General features: G+C 37.9%; 1 protein-coding gene and 1 long non-coding RNA gene across 3 annotated transcripts in view; one reads left to right on the top strand and one right to left on the bottom strand.

Moving 5' to 3' along the window:
• On the top strand, positions 1 to 10,309 carry NRAS (NRAS proto-oncogene, GTPase). Of its 2 annotated transcripts, none has more exons than XM_060139269.1 (7): positions 1 to 128; positions 624 to 751; positions 2,789 to 2,967; positions 5,297 to 5,456; positions 6,022 to 6,145; positions 6,456 to 6,497; positions 6,587 to 10,309. In XM_060139269.1, exons 2-5 carry the CDS (start codon positions 641 to 643, stop codon positions 6,139 to 6,141), a joined length of 570 nt encoding a protein of 189 aa, XP_059995252.1. In that variant the 5' UTR covers positions 1 to 128; positions 624 to 640; the 3' UTR covers positions 6,142 to 6,145; positions 6,456 to 6,497; positions 6,587 to 10,309. The 2 variants fall into 2 exon arrangements, with proteins under 2 accessions (XP_059995252.1, XP_059995251.1); XM_060139268.1 differs by having other exon boundaries at positions 6,605 to 10,309.
• LOC132514490 (uncharacterized) overlaps positions 7,646 to 15,933 on the bottom strand; it is an 18,005-nt gene continuing 9,717 nt past the window's right edge. Inside the window, exon 3 of the long non-coding RNA XR_009538826.1 lies at positions 7,646 to 7,953. This is a non-coding gene — a long non-coding RNA (uncharacterized LOC132514490). The remainder of the gene's footprint in view (positions 7,954 to 15,933) is intronic.

The raw sequence follows: 15,933 nt of genomic DNA on the forward strand, positions 1-15,933 counted from the left end.
GATTGCGTAGCGGGCGGGGCCGGAAGTGCCGCTCCCTGGTGGGGGCTGTTCATGGCGGTTCCGGGGTCTCCAACAATTTTCCCGGTTGTGGTCCAAATCTGTCCGAAGCGGAGGCAGTGGAGCTTGAGGTAAGGCTCTGGCGTGTGTAGCGTTCGACTCTGGAGCATGCTGACGACTCCTTGTTGCCAGGAATCGAGCGGAATCTACGAGCTGGAGACAAAGGCCCTGGGCGGGGGGTCCTTCGTTTTGAGCCCTACGGGAGAGCTCTTTGGAGACAGGCGGGATAGAGAGAAGGGGAGACGGTCTGGAGGCCGCCCCCCAGAGCTCAGAAGATTTAAAGGAGTAGGAAGGGGGGTTTCCTTTACCTTAGGCTGAGGGCGGGGCCCAAGGGCTACTGAAAAATAGACGAGGGTGGGGGTAGCTAGACTAGTCCAGAATTCTGAGATCCACAGTAACCTGCAAGTGTTTTTGCACTCCTGAATCACTTTGAGAACCAAGTGGCGATGAACGTGTACGGAACCAATACATTTCAGACTCTGGTTTTAGTTACTGTTGATTACAGAAAGCTTTGAAGTACTGTAGATGTGGTTCGACAGTTAACCCTAATTGCTGCTTTCCCACAGGTTCTTGCTGGTGTGAAATGACTGAGTACAAACTGGTGGTGGTTGGAGCAGGTGGTGTTGGGAAAAGCGCACTGACAATCCAGCTGATCCAGAACCACTTTGTAGATGAATATGATCCCACCATAGAGGTGAGGCCCAGAGGCAGTCCTCTGACCATACCTCTCTCTTTCGGTTTACTCTTAACCCATTCCCTTTCCCATACCTTTCACCTATTCCTTAGCTAAAGGAATATTCAGGAGAGAAAATAAAAGTTATTTGGGGCACTGTGTTCAGTAATACAGTAAGTAAAGCTTTACCTGTTTTTGGAGAAGAGTTCACTTTTATTAGCTACTGATGATTTTCTAAAAAGTTTACAGTTTTTAACAGTTTTGAAAACGGTTACAAACTCAGTGTTGGACTCATTTAGTTTCTCCACATATGACAGCTCCGTTAAAAAGAAACACAGGTCATAGAATACCTGAATGATAACAGGATGGAGATGAAGGATTCAGAGATCTGAGTGTTTCTTAGCCACTTGAAGCAGCTGAGACTGTGGGTTGGGGAAGAAAGAGCATGAGATTTTGAGTCACTGTGCCTAGGAATACAGTCCCTGTTTGCAGTTAGTTATATGATAGTGAGCAAATCACTTTTCTCATCTATTAAATTACCATAAACCTGTCTTGCCTGACACCCAGGGGATGTTGTGAAAAATCAAATATGTTAAATTTTTGTGGATGCTAACACACTGTGTAATTATCACTTATTTAAAGTTTCTGTTGTTTTTGTGGGAGTTCATGTTATAGATTGGCTTCAGTAAATGTCATCTAAAGTCCTTTAAGTAAAGAGTTTGTAATCTTATTCCGTTTAGAAACGTCTAACTCTAGAGATTATTTTAATCCACATGCTGGTCTTCGTACCACCCAGCCATTGAGTGTTTAATGCAAGCTAACTCTAATATAGCCATTATTAAAAATTAGTCATTAGTCCTTGGCAAAGTTTTATTTTAGGCTTACCAGCTTTAGTATTAATGGTTAGAACATTTTATTATTTTTCAGAGTTTTATTTGTTTGTGAGGTAATATACATAAGGTATATAAATCTTACATCTATAGCTCAGTGGCTTTAAATTTGTGTACACTTATGTAACCGCCGCATAGATAAAAATATAGACTATTTCCAATGCCCAAGAGAGTTCTTTCATGCCCCTTTCTAGTCAGTAAACCCCCCTATCCTGCCAGGAAATGACCACTTCTCTGACTTCTGTTATCATAAATTAGTTTGACTAAAACCTATCTTTATCATTTTAATTTTGCTTATTTCCTCAGAACACTCGTACATTTGACCCTATTTCATGCTTTAAGGAAATTTGGACAATGTGAATTCTATGTTAATTTGAAAGTATATTACAGTCCCGCAATGGCGTGAGTTACAGAGGCGCTGTTCAATGCAAATGGGCTGGCAAACTATGTTACATACTGTTTCTGGAGCCAGATCTTTACTAAGTGTGATGAGGTTATTTTCTTTGAACTGAATTCCCAGAACATAAATATTAAAATACAAGTAAAATTTTTGCCTTAGAGTCAAATTGAAATTTTTTTTTTAATATGATCTATGCATGTCTGTCTTCCCAAGGAATTAATTAACTATACCACGTTTGGAACCTTTAGGAATTTGATTCAGGAATATTCCCCAGAGGTACAGTCTGTCATGAGAAAAATATTTTGATATTATAACCTTGTCTGAAATAAAAGGTATTTGTGTATTTAATCATAAACACAAAAGATAGTGCATCCTGGACCAAGTTATAATTGGTGGAGGTATGTTTAGAATTGTAAATGGACAATAAACAACTCAAAGAAGAAGTACAGTTCATACTTCAGTGAACGTAATCTCTAGTCTAAGTGCGGTCGAACTGTCTTTTCAATTACCATGTTTTCTTCATCTTTTCCGGGAACAGAGCGACCACATTTTCCTTTCTATAGGCATATAGCATTTGGGGCTTTTTTCCTAGGGTGACATTAAGTACTTTCTGTTTGTGATTATATATCAGCAGTTTGAGGGACAAACCAAAGAGACAGAATTGGACTTGGTTAGGAGCTTATTTAATCTTAGCAATAGCATTGCATTCCCTGTGATTTTTAATAAAAATGGAATCTCCCTCTCTCCCTGCCCCCCTCCCCACCCCAGGATTCTTACCGAAAACAGGTGGTTATAGATGGTGAAACCTGTCTGTTGGACATACTGGATACAGCTGGACAAGAGGAGTACAGTGCCATGAGAGACCAATACATGAGGACAGGCGAAGGCTTCCTTTGTGTATTTGCCATCAATAATAGCAAATCATTTGCAGATATTAACCTCTACAGGTACTAGGAGCATTGTTTTTTCTGAAAGGATGATCTTTAAGTGTGTTCTGAAGTTTTGGGGTGAGAATGAGGATACCACACTAGGGAAGATGCAATTTTTTCATTATGAAAAGAATTGCTTTTAGGTTGTGACATTGAGAATCTGGGGTTATTACTGAAAGTTAATACTGAAGTTTATTTTATATAAGCTACTATGTCTAGAATGCCTGATAATACATAAATGAAGCTTGCTTGCTAATGGGAGTGATTCAGAACTAGAGGTGTTATGAGAGATCACAGAGAGGAAAACACCTCTGAGAAACATTCTTCAGTAAGTAATAGAGAAGATAGTGGGAAGAAACAAATGGGGGGAGGGGGGTTAGATAAAGATGAAAGCAAGGCAAAGGGGGGTTAGATAAAGATGGTCTTTCTCCACAGAACCTTAAAGTTTCAAAGCTCAGTTGGACCATAAAAGTTCTAATACAACATTCTTATTTTACAGAAACAAAGTTCAGAAGGTGGTTTGTTAGGTTTTCATAGTCATGATTATTATTCATAGCAGAGCCAGGACCAAAAACCCAGGGCTCCTTTTTCTTAGCTCTGTGTTCTTTAGGCAGAATAATATAATGGTTAAGAATACAGACTCTGCCTGGGTTGAAACTTGGCTCCATCATCTCTTAGCCATGGAACTTTGGGGCAAACTACTAAATCGCTGGGCCTCAGTTTCCTTATCTATAATGTGGAGATGGCAGTACCTACCAAGAGTTGCTCTGAAAATTCAACGAGTTAATAAATATGTGAATCACTCAGAGCAGTGTTTAGCACAGAGTAAATGCTACACAAGCGTTCTGCCTGTAGCCTGAGTCTTGGCGTATGCTCCATCCATATGACGATGTCGACTCTCAGAAACAAACTAGTCTAAAACTGGTTTTCTTCCCCTAAACCTGCTCTACTTTCCATTTTCTCTCTGCAGTTAATAGCAGCACTTAATAAAAAGCTTAGCACTTGGCAAGCACCAAAAAACTATTTGCTGAATTTCTAGAAATCGTTTTTCTCCTTAGGTTGTCTTATATTATCCCTTCACATAGGTTACTGCCATCACACCAAAGCTCAGTTCTGCAGATAGCCAGTGAAATGCATTTCAAGTACATGACTTTGTATGTAATCCCAGGGTAGAGTCTAGAGCAGTGCTGTGCAGTATGGTAGCCACAAACCATATGTGGTTTAAATTTAAATTCGTTAAAATTGGGCTTCCCTGGTGGTGCAGTGGTTGAGAGTCTGCCTCCCAGTGCAGGGGACATGGGTTCAAGCCCTGATCCGGGAAGATCCCACAGGCCGTGGAGCAGCTAAACCTGTGTGCCACAACTACTGAGCCTTGTGCCACAACTACTGAAGCCCGTGCACCCAGAGCCTGTGCTCCACAACAAGAGAAGCCACTGCAATGAGAAGCCTGCACAGCACAACAAAGAGTAGCCCCTGCTCGCCACAGCAACAAAGAGAAAAGCCTGCACACAGCAACAAAGACCCAACACAGCCAAAAATAAATAAATTTATTTTAAAATAAATAAATTTATTTTAAAATAAATAAATTCATTAAAATTAAACAACTTAAAAATCAGTTCGTCGGCCCCATTAGCAACTGACTTTTCAGGTGTTCAGTAGCTTCATATGACTAGCATATATAGTTGGACAGTGCAGCTAGAGAACATTTCCATCATCATAATAATTCCTATTGGACAGGGTTGATCAAGAGAATCTGGAACAGTAGTTTCCAAACTGCTGTGTGGTATGTCTTACTTGTCATTGAAGAGAGAACTGTCAGTTGGGAGTTCAAATCCTTTAGTCCCCTGTTAATAAGAGCAGTTCTGGTGTTTCCTATTTTATATCTTGGACTTACAGCTATAATTTGTTTGAAGAAAATGTTTGGACACCACCCATCTAGAGAAGTGGATAGACTGTCTTTCATTAAATACTGTCACTCTCAAGGGAGCTTCAAAAAGTTATTTGGAGGCAGTAAGATTTACTTTTTATACTTCAGACCTTAACCTAGAGTGTGATTTCGAGTTGCTATTTAACTCCAGAGCCAAGCTTTTTGGAGAATCAAGGAGCCTAACAGGGACATGTGTCAAGATAGAAGGTGAACTGGTACTTGGCTTCCCTGCGGCTGCTGCATCAAGTCTACACCAGTCTTCTTAGTATGCAAGGCCTTTTATAAGTAGAAAAAAAGTGAAACTCAGTATAGAAGCTAATAGGGCTAGGTGAAATTTGCTAGATTTTCTTTTTTGCCCTAGCTGTTTATTCCTTCCTAAACGTTTATTCTTCTGTTATGATAACATATTCCCTTTTTTAGGGAACAGATTAAGCGTGTAAAAGACTCAGATGATGTACCTATGGTGCTAGTAGGAAACAAGTGTGATTTGCCAACAAGGACAGTTGACACAAAACAAGCCCATGAACTGGCCAAGAGTTATGGGATTCCATTCATTGAAACCTCAGCCAAGACCAGACAGGTATAGTATAGCTTTTAGCATCTGGCAAGGGTTTATTTAAGGCAGAAAAGTTTGATTGACTGACTCTTCACTAGAGATGTGATCCACGTTCTTTGCTGTTTTGGATTTTTTTAATACTGTTCTATTTTTTTAATCTTCAGTTTAAACCCAAAATGAATTTATTAATATTCAAGTGTGGTTTCTTTTTTACTCATGCAAGTTAACATGCACAAATATTTCTAAAATGAAGACCCTTGATTAAAGATACTTAAAACATTAGTCCTTCATCTATCAACACCAGCTACTATTTAAGGCATAGGCCCTCCTGAATGGAATCTTTAGATCTGGTAGTTCTGTATGTCCCATGTTATCCATTTTCCTTTACTTAAATGTTATCTTTGCAGAAAGTGCTATTGTATATCATCCTGCTAATGTGACTCAATAGGAATGCTGAATCAGCCTATTTTATCAGCTAATAATTTAATAATTGCAATTTTAAATCCACATAAAGAAGTACAAATGAGAGAGAACTTACAACTTGGGTTGTGTCTGTTAATCTGTCTTTATCATTTTCTCTCTTTTATAGGGTGTTGAAGATGCCTTTTACACACTGGTAAGAGAAATACGTCAGTACCGAATGAAAAAACTCAACAGCAGTGATGATGGGACTCAAGGTTGTATGGGATTGCCATGTGTAGTGATGTAACAAGGTGAGCATGTGGTCCCTTGACATAATTATAAACATTATTTAGGCAATTTGGAGGAGTGTTGCTATTATCTTTTCTGTGTTGCTATTTAACAGTTTCTGCTCACTTACAGCTATAAAATAAAGAACTTTCCTTATGGCACCCTTTCTGAGAGTACCACAGCCTAAACTGTTTTTAAAACATTTAATTATTTTACAGACTATTAAATTTTCAATAATATTAGAAATTAGAAGACATTGTTTATGAAATGTATTACCAGGAACTTGAAGGATCACTACATGATGATGACATGGTGTGTATTCTTTTCTCATAGATACTTTTAAAGTTCTAGCATCAGAAAAGAGCCACCGTCAAGGTAGGACGGGTTTGGAAACGAATGTATTATCATTTATGTTGATTTTGTAACCTTGTCTTTCTAACACTCTCTATGTACCATTTATACAGATTCCATCTTTATTTCAGCTGCACTGACACCTTGGTCCTGACTTCCCTGGAGGAGAAGTATTGCTGTTGCTATCTTCAGTCTCACAAAGAAGCTCCTGCGATTTCCCCAACTCTCAGTAGATCAGTATAATATTCTCTATTTGAGAAGTTCTCAGAGTAACTACCTCCTCACTTGGTTGTCTGACCAGAGAAATGAACCTCTTGTTACTCCCAGTATTTCTCCACCCTGGGTTCTCCCCGAGCACACACAAACCAACCTCCACCACCCCAGGTTTTTCATCTGAAAAGCAATTAATGCTCTGAAACAGAGAACCAAACTGTAGAAACATGAAATTCTGTAGAAAACAATGTCTTGAGCTCTGAAGTAGCAACTGCTGGTGATTTTTTTTTCCTTTTTACTGTTGAACTTGGAACTATGTTGGTTTTTGGAGAAATGTCATAAATTACTGTTTTGCTGAGAATATAGTTAATGTTGCTGTTTGGTTTGTTTGTAATGTTATCAGCTATATTCTATAAACTGGCATCTGCTCTGTATTCAGAAATACAAAAGTGAATACTGACTTTTTTGAGTCTATCCTCGTCTTCTCGACTTTCTTGTAATTAAATCTGACTTTCACAATGAAGTGCCTTTTTCCTGGAAGTGGTTTGTAGACTTCCTTTACAATACTTCAGTGGAATAGATGTCTTAGAAACTGTTATACATGAAAATGATTGTGCGAGATATGTCTGTGACCCGTCTAGCTTTGAGGGAAAGATATACCAATATGATAGCAGATGCCATTTCTTACATGTATGAAGTTGATTTTCTAGAGACCTGTTTTGGGGCTCTCCCAAGAGAAAGGTGAGACTATAAATGATTAGGGATAATTTTGCTTACTTTTTACCTAATCTCCACTTTTTTTTTGTTTTGGTAGTTTACTACCTGCAAAATGTATATAATTTGTTTCTTCTAGCTTACTGATAATCTAATGTTCAATGAACTTCCATTCATATTTAAATTTGGGTCATATCAGAAAGTCTATATTTGCAGGTGTTCAAAATTATAAAATTAGATGCAGGTTTATTTAATAGCTGTGATCAATGAGTCTCAAGCCTCAAATATGTTAATAGACAAATTTTCACTGCATATCATGGTAATTATTCATGTATATAATTGCCCTCGGTCCCCTTCTCACCCCATCCCCTGTCCTTCACCCCATAGCAGTGGCTTGATTATTTCAGTTGAGTAAAGCGTGGTGCTAATAGACCAGGGTCACAGTTTCAAAACTTCAGTGAGCCAGTTAGCATCACAGAGAGAAATTCTTCCACATTTCCTCATTGCACCATTAATTCCAGCTAGTAGTTTTGCCAGATGCACGTGGTTAGGCCTGCAAGGAGAGAAGAGGTCAGTTAGCACAAATTCTTAACCATGACTGGAAAAACTTGTTATCCTGAGAAGGGTCAGCTTAGAAGTCTTTATAAATAAAGGATCTAGACTCTGTTTTTAGCTACATGGAAACCAAATTAAGCCAATATTTTTTCTCATGTTTTTGAGAATGAGGATACCTCAGATCAAAATTTTTAAATTTTTCTTTATTCATAATGTTCTTTGAGGGTTTAAAACGGGATGTTGATTAATTAGTCTGGGCATACCAGATAAGCTGATGAGTTTGTTCTTGTTCTGAACAAGAAATAGCCTTTGGATTGGAATTGCTGTTTGAGAAGGGAATAGAGAATATAATTAATAGTTATGAGGATTTGGAGGCTTGGCTTTTCCATTTGCAGATAATATCCTGATAATTCTAATGAGTAATAGACTTGGATAACTTTTGATGAAAGAATACTTCCAAAACGACCACTTCCTGTTCTCGTCTTCTAATGTGTAAATACTTACTGAGGTCCTCTTCTAATATGAATTTTCATTTATTAAGCAAATTTCACATTGCCTTGAAATGAATTCGGAAGAGAAGAAAAAACATAATGTACCCAGAGAATGAAAAACCCAGAGAGTTGTGCTCCTTCGTGTTAATTCTGAGAGCTTTCACAGTCCACGCCGGTAAACAGAAACTCTGCCACTTTGCTTCTGCTCCTCTTGGAGCATTGCTCTCATTTTCTTGAGGATAGATGGAGACTTGTCACCTCAGTTGTCATTGTCTTCCTCCTCTTCTTTTGTCTATGTGACTGACTGTGTGATTCTTATGAATGTCAAATTGGGGGGAAAACAACTCATTTTAGGCTCTTGTGCCCATTACCCTTGTATGTTTGTATCTTTTAGTTTTCTCAAGTATGTTCTAAGCACAGTAGTATCTAAATGGGGCCAAAATTCAGACTTGAAAATGTTCTTTTAATAGCTTCTTAAAGAGTTACACTTTGGTATGAATTTTGGCACAGTAGAGTGACAAACTGACAGTTAAAACGCTGAATAACTTCAGTTAGTGTGGTATCAGATAGTTTTTAGAATATGTTTGTAATTGCTAAAAACAATTACAGTTTACCTCAAAATCTGGAAGTCTCTTTCCCCAAGTTAAGTGCCTGGCCAGCTGTCATAAATTACATATTACTTTATGTCTGTTTGTTTCTTAAAGGTTGTACATTCAAGATTGTGAAAATAAGGTGTTCTGTGTGAAGGCTACCATGCCTGTGTGTAAATGAATCTGTTGAGTGCTGTATTTGCTCCAACAGCTTACTATAGAATGCTACTTGGTCATATCGTACTTATTACAGTTTTCACTTCAGGAGTGTAATAGGTAAAAGTATCCTCAATCTGTATTGTAGTGGGCCCCATGTTTAGTCTTTCATCATCCTTTAAACTGCTGTGAATTTTTTGTCTTGACTTGAAAGCAAGAATAGAGAAACACTTTAAAGAGATAGTCTGGTTTTTTTCCATTCCGGAATTTGTGAGCATAGTCATGTTTTGCTTTACATTTACAGTCATGAACTCTTAAGCTGGCAGCTACAACGAAGAACCAAAAAAGGGTGCATTCTGCTTCTTGTAATTCATCTCTGCTAATAAATTATAAGAAGCAAGGATAATTAAATTAGAGAAAGTATTTAATGTGGGTGGTTTCTATAAACAAGAGACTATAATTCTTGTACATTATTTTTCATCTTTGCTGTTTCTTTAAGAAACCTAATGTGCCACGAAATTATTTTAAGGTGTTTCTTATAAGAATTGTTTTTAAAGTGTTCTTGTTATCAGAGTAATTGTAGATATATTTCAAAATATAACTGGTAATTTTTAAAGGCCTGAGTACTGACCTAAGAAGCAATTGTATGAATTCTCTGGAGGCAAGGGAGGATCTCAATGGAAGTTGTATGACTTTTATACTTCTGTGCCATTAAATATAGGTAAAAAATGTCAATTGTGCAGTTCTGCTGTTTAAGCAGGAACTATTGGCCTCCTTGGCCCTAAATGAAAGGGCTGATATTTTAAGTTGACTATTTTATTGTAAATTAATCCATTCTAATTTTTAAAACTTTGGTTGAATATTTTTCTTGTTAAATGTTTGAAAAATAAAAACTGGAAGTTCTTTGCTTAGTCATAATTGCTTTTACCACTGATTGCCTTTATTGAAAGTTAATATTTAATTCAGACATTTGGATGTGACATTTGGACAATATTGGAAGATCTGAGTTCCTCATTTTGTCTCAGTATAAAATATGTCAGAGCCTGCTTTATTATATCGGGGTGATTCAAAGCTGTATGGCAGATTCTCACACATTAACATGAAGTGCTAAAAACTACCATTGGATCTTTTGGTCTATTTTTGTACTACTCTACCGTCTACCAATCTTGGTGTAGGTTTGAGAGCGTAAGTCTAGGAGCCAGAGAACATGGGCTCCAACTATAATTTTACTACTCTAGCCAATAGTTTCCTCATTTTGCAAAATAGGGAAGTTGAAATAGGATATCTCAGATTTCCCAATCCTAATTAAGGAGATATAAAAGAATGATTTCAAACCTAGGCTTTTTCTTTTTTTATTTTTATATTTATTTATTTATTTTTGGCTGCATTGGGTCTTCGTTGCTGCGTGCGGGCCTTTCTCTAGTTGCAGCGAGCAGGGGCTACTCTTCGTTGTGGTGCGCGGGTTTCTCATTGCGGTGGCTTCTCTTGTTGCAGAGCACAGGCTCTAGGCGCACAGGCTTCAGTAGTTGTGGCGCACGGGCTTAGTTGCTCCGCAGCGAGTGGTATCTTCCCAGACCAGGGCTCGAACCCTTGTCCCCCTGCATTGGCAGGCAGATTCTTAACCACTGCGCCACCAGGGAAGCCCAAACCTAGGCTTTTTCAGTCAACACTGGAATAGTGTGATTATGAGGACCTTGATTCATTCTACCAAAGACATCAATTTTTTTTTCACTTTTTTCTTAAAAAAGGCAGAAATGTGGATCATTAGTATTTGACTGAATTAAGCTTAAGGAAACCATATTTAAGCAACAGGATACTGTTTCTAGCTACTAGATGAGTGTAAATATTTTAGATTGTAAAATGTACATGAAAAACAGAATTATGGACTGGTATATCTAAAACAGATTTCCTCCTAAGCCGGTCACCTATGCCTCACATCAGATCTTTTGTTCTTTTAATATTTGACACCCTGATAACTGAGAAAGAGGAAAGGAGGAAAGGATATTATCTTACTGATGATAGCTGCTGTTCCACTTGGCAAGATGAAGCTATAGAAAGACAAACAATGGAAAAGTAGCTAAGGAAACTTGTTTATTTGGAATATGAGGGGACCTCCTATGCATCTCTGTGCTATTAAGGTTTCTCTTCTCAGAACAAGCAATTCTCAAGGTCATTAAGAGGCCAACAGAGTCGCATGAGTTGTTTGATATCCATAAATACATGTAAAGGGGCCAAGAGTTTGTGCTAGTGATCATTTTGCAAAACCACTTAGGACACATTTCAGATTATGTCCAGCTCCATGACTTGAGAGCACAGAGAAGCAGTGTCCAGTATGCAAAGGGGAGAAGGGTATGGTTTGTAATGCTTTCAGTAAAACCCTGGGCAATGAAATGTGGTCCTATACCTTAATAAAAGAAAACTGGAACTCTAGGAACATCCGAAATACAGATAATAAATACCCTTTGCAGTGCCAAAAGGAACATCAAAGGTTCAGATTCAGGAACTGGGAGTAAACCTAGTGAATTAATCATTCTTATCTGGAGACATTGTATTCATGACTGACTTTGCGCTTGCACCAAAATAGTCTGCTTATTAACCTATAGTGGGGAGGGGGGAGATGTTCTTTTTCAACTTAATGTTTAATCTCTTCTTAAAACTAGTGTAAATACAGATTGCCATCAATTTTTAGGCACCGTATAAAGAGAACAAGGTGTAGTGCCTGCAATATTGGGGGTTAAAGTGATATTAAATGTTTCTAAAGATAGAGGCAGCTACATGCCTAACCAGGGAGTATGTGGTTGGAACTGAGCAGTTGCCTACTAGAGCCTTCAGATGCAGTAGGCTGAAATATTATCCAGGCTAGGAAAAGCAATCTTCTAGAATGGCTACTGTGGAAATAATAAAATTGGCACTATTGACACTTGCTGGAGGAGCTTGAGATGTGTGAATTTTGTATGATATTTGTCTGAAGGAAAACTGCACACTATTTTAAACATCTTAGTGTAAATCAATTCTCCACATGTACAATTGAGATCCAACATTAAAAAAAATGTTTTTATTCATTGGAATGAAGTTTAAATACATCTTGAAAATTAGATCAAGAAATCTCATAAGTTTATGCTTGTTTTGCCTGTGAATTTGAGGAGTTTGACGTATGATATTAAAGCCTAGCAAGGCACATGAACTGAAGTTACCAAGGCCTGTCGCCCCATCGTTCTATAGCTGGTGTGACATTTCCTCTCAGAGAAACACATTTGGATTCCACTAGGAGGCATAGTCACATGCCCTAACAATGTTTTTGTTTTGTTGGCTCAGTACGTTTTCCTTACGACTTTCCTTCCTAACCCATGTAGCAGGTTTTTATTGAACCTACTATGTGCCTAAATGCTGTGCTGCTCTGGGCATACAGCAGTGAGCCACATTGGCTCCTCATTCTTCTTTTATATTGCATTGAGGAGAGATCTCGAAAACAAAAATTTCTTAGTTGCAATTTGGTGATTGTTTCAAAGGAGAAGGATATTGTTTACTGAGGCATAACTTGCTTAGCCTCACTCTTCCAGTTGTCGCCCTCATGACACTGCCCAGGGTCACCTCCTACCCAATTTTTCGGTGAATAATCAAGGCTACCCAAGATGCACAGAGCCTGTCTCATGCCTCATTGCCAGTTGGGTCTCTCCTTTGCAAGTCAAGGCTCTCATAAAAGGAAACTGTATATTACTTCACAATTTCAAAGTGCTCTTACATAAATCTCGTTTAACCCTCCACAAAAGCCATGTAAAAGAGGAATGGTCTACATTTTACTGATGTGAATCCTGTAAAATTAGATGGGTTTATTCCAGGTTTGAACCTAGGTCTTCTGACTTCAGATACTGTGCTCTTTTTGGTTCACTAGTGCAATTGACCCTTGAACAACACGGGTTTGAAGTGGGCAGGTACACTTTTAAGCAGATGTTTTTTCAACAGTAAATACTACAGTACTACACTCTAAGGTTGGTTGAATCCAGGGATACAGAGGAATCGCAAATACTGAGGGCTGACTGTAAATTATAGGCGGGTTGTCGACTTCATGGAGAGTAGGCGCCCCTAAGGCCTGCATTGTTCAAGGGTCAACTGTAGCTTTCAAACCATGCTGCTCAAAGCCCTTGGAGTATGGTAAAGGAGATTTCCGGGAAAGCCTGAGTGGTCAGGGCTCTGCTCGTTTTCCCTTGTCCTTCAACCCAGGCTCCACTTTCATCTGTTTGGGGGTGGGGTTATTTTGGTATATTATCCAGATATTTTATTTTTATAATCTTAAATATCAAGAATGACAATTTTTAATTCAACTACTTGAAGTTTTGTATGAATTGACCTTGTGTTTCAAGTAGTCAATTTTATTAATTTTATAAGAGTAGTAACAGAACCTGGTTTTAAAAAAATTGAAAAAAATTGGAAACCACACATAGAATTACTTAACATTTACACAAAGTTAATCACTTTAAACTTCTGTTGTTCTTCTGTCATCTTTTGTGGTGATTTTTATGCACAGGGTCACATGATATGTGTGTGTGTGTGTGTGTGTGTGTGTGTGTGTAAGATTGAATCATCTAGATATACAGTGTTCTGTACCTTACTCATTTCACTTAATAACATAAATTCCACACCTTTTCTAAGCCAGCATATTTACAACAACATCTTTCTTTTGAAAACTATATAGTACTGTAATTTATATAGCCTTTTCTCTGCTGACAAACACATGGGCTGTTTTTTATTTGATGGTTGATTGTTTTGTCATATCAAATATCATTATATTCAACATATATTTGCCAGTATATGCATAGAGCAAATTCCCACAAAATAGTTGGGTTTACACTTGATGCATTTTTAATTTTTTTTAATTTTTAATTTTTTTTTTACTTGACTGTGCCGGGTCTTAGTTGCAGCATGCTTGTGGTATGTGGGATTTTTTTTTTTTTTTTTTTTTTTTAGTTGCAGTGTGCGAGATCTAGTTCCCTGAACTTGGGAGTGCAGAGTCTCAACCACTGGACCACCAGGGAAGTCCCCAATACATTTTTTTATTTTAATACATACGGCCTTGTCTTCCAGATACTGTTTTATCAGTAGATTCCTTCCAACAGTGCATGAGAAGATGTTTTATCCCAGACCCTAGGCAACCCTGGGATATATCAAAATTTCAAACTCTTACCAGATTAATAGGTAAACGTGATATTTTTGTCTACTGTCCAATTTGCATATCTTTAACTATAAGCACTTTCATTTGTTTTTCATTTTAGGCTTCCACTCAAGATTTAGTTTGAAGATTCCATAAGTAAAAGTTTAAACACCCCTTGACTTCGATCTACTCCTACAACCATCTGTCAAGCTGGGAATCACTATGCTGCATCCTCATGTCTAGTCCAGAACCCAATACTCTAGGCACAATCACGGTCATTGCACAACTAAGCAAGAGTGAGGCCGTAAATGACACCATGGTTAAGAGCCCCGACACAGGAGCCATAATTCCTGGGCTTAAATCCCATCTCTACCACTTAAACAACTGTGAGACCTTGGGCAAGTCAGTCTCTGTACCTGAATTTCTTCAACTGTAAAATGGAGGTAATAATAGTTCCTCAAAAGACTGTTGTGAAAATTAAAAGAATTAATATATGTTAAACAACAACAACAACCTTGGAACAGTGTTGAGCACTGTTAATTATTGCACAGACCCCACGGCATGCCTCCCTCTCTCTCCTGACAGAATGTAGTATACTTTTGATGTTTAGATTGCTTTGTTAAAAGCAAATTCCTGAATTTTAGTTCCATGCAAGAGGCAGGAAACAAAGTCAGTTTGTCTCACGGAAAAGGATGAGTCTTACGAAGTTGACTTCTTTATTTTTAGGCATGTATGGGAAATTATGACTGACAGGGAAATGAAGCTAAATACAGTAAAATACCATAAGATTTCAGAATTTGATTATATTCCAAACTAAAACTCATTTCTTAGGTTTAAGGTAACTTTTATATACCTCTAGCAGGGTGACAAACATAGTCCATAGTTGCTGCTGGCAAAAGGACTGTACTCCAAACCAGAGGTTGTAATGAACTCAGAACTGCTGCCACTGAAGCAATGTTACAAAGGGTTAAGCTCATCCTGAAAGTTTACTACTGGTAGCCCCAAGCCCCATAGAACGCTTTGGCATCTAAACCATGAGTGACTGTGAGGGCATGGAGGAGGGTGGGGTGAAGAGCAGGTTGGAAAGGGCTGGGCCCTCCCAGCAGGTTTCACAGCAGGGACAGAAACCTGCTATAGTAGAATAGAAGAAGGGCTTTCTGGACAAAAAAGCCAGGCAGCAGTGATTGCCTGTGCACAGCTCATTCCTGTTAAGTGTCTGTCATCTCCTTCCTGTAGAGCCTCAGGTTACAGGTATCTCTAACTTGATAAAATACAATAAATCTCCACTTTAAAAAATAGTTTGTAAATTTGTTATTTGGAACTCTGAATGTTTTCCATTGGAATAATGTTCTAAATGATGGGAAGCATCTGGGTAAGCTCCAACCAATGTAGTCCATAATTTGGATGAAATATTCACATTAACAATTTTTAAAAGACATAGAAAATAATGATTTTAGAAAATAATGATTTTCTTTTGCCAAAAACTAAAGCAAAAATAGAATTAAATGAGACTAGTTTATATACTGATGCTTGAAGAAAAACCAAGTTTAATTACAGAAAAAGAATGAGTAGATAGACTTGTCCCATTATAG

This window comes from Lagenorhynchus albirostris, chromosome 2, assembly GCF_949774975.1.
Source record: "Lagenorhynchus albirostris chromosome 2, mLagAlb1.1, whole genome shotgun sequence".
Lineage (NCBI taxonomy): Eukaryota > Metazoa > Chordata > Mammalia > Artiodactyla > Delphinidae > Lagenorhynchus > Lagenorhynchus albirostris.

Excerpts from the sequence above, each read along its gene's own strand:
- NRAS (XM_060139269.1), top strand. The coding sequence starts at position 641 with ATGACTGAGTACAAACTGGTGGTGGTTGGAGCAGGTGGTGTTGGGAAA. Across the intron at positions 2,968-5,296 it reads GCAGATATTAACCTCTACAG|GGAACAGATTAAGCGTGTAA; the intron begins GTACTAGGAGCA and ends TCCCTTTTTTAG. Across the intron at positions 5,457-6,021 it reads CCTCAGCCAAGACCAGACAG|GGTGTTGAAGATGCCTTTTA; the intron begins GTATAGTATAGC and ends TCTCTTTTATAG.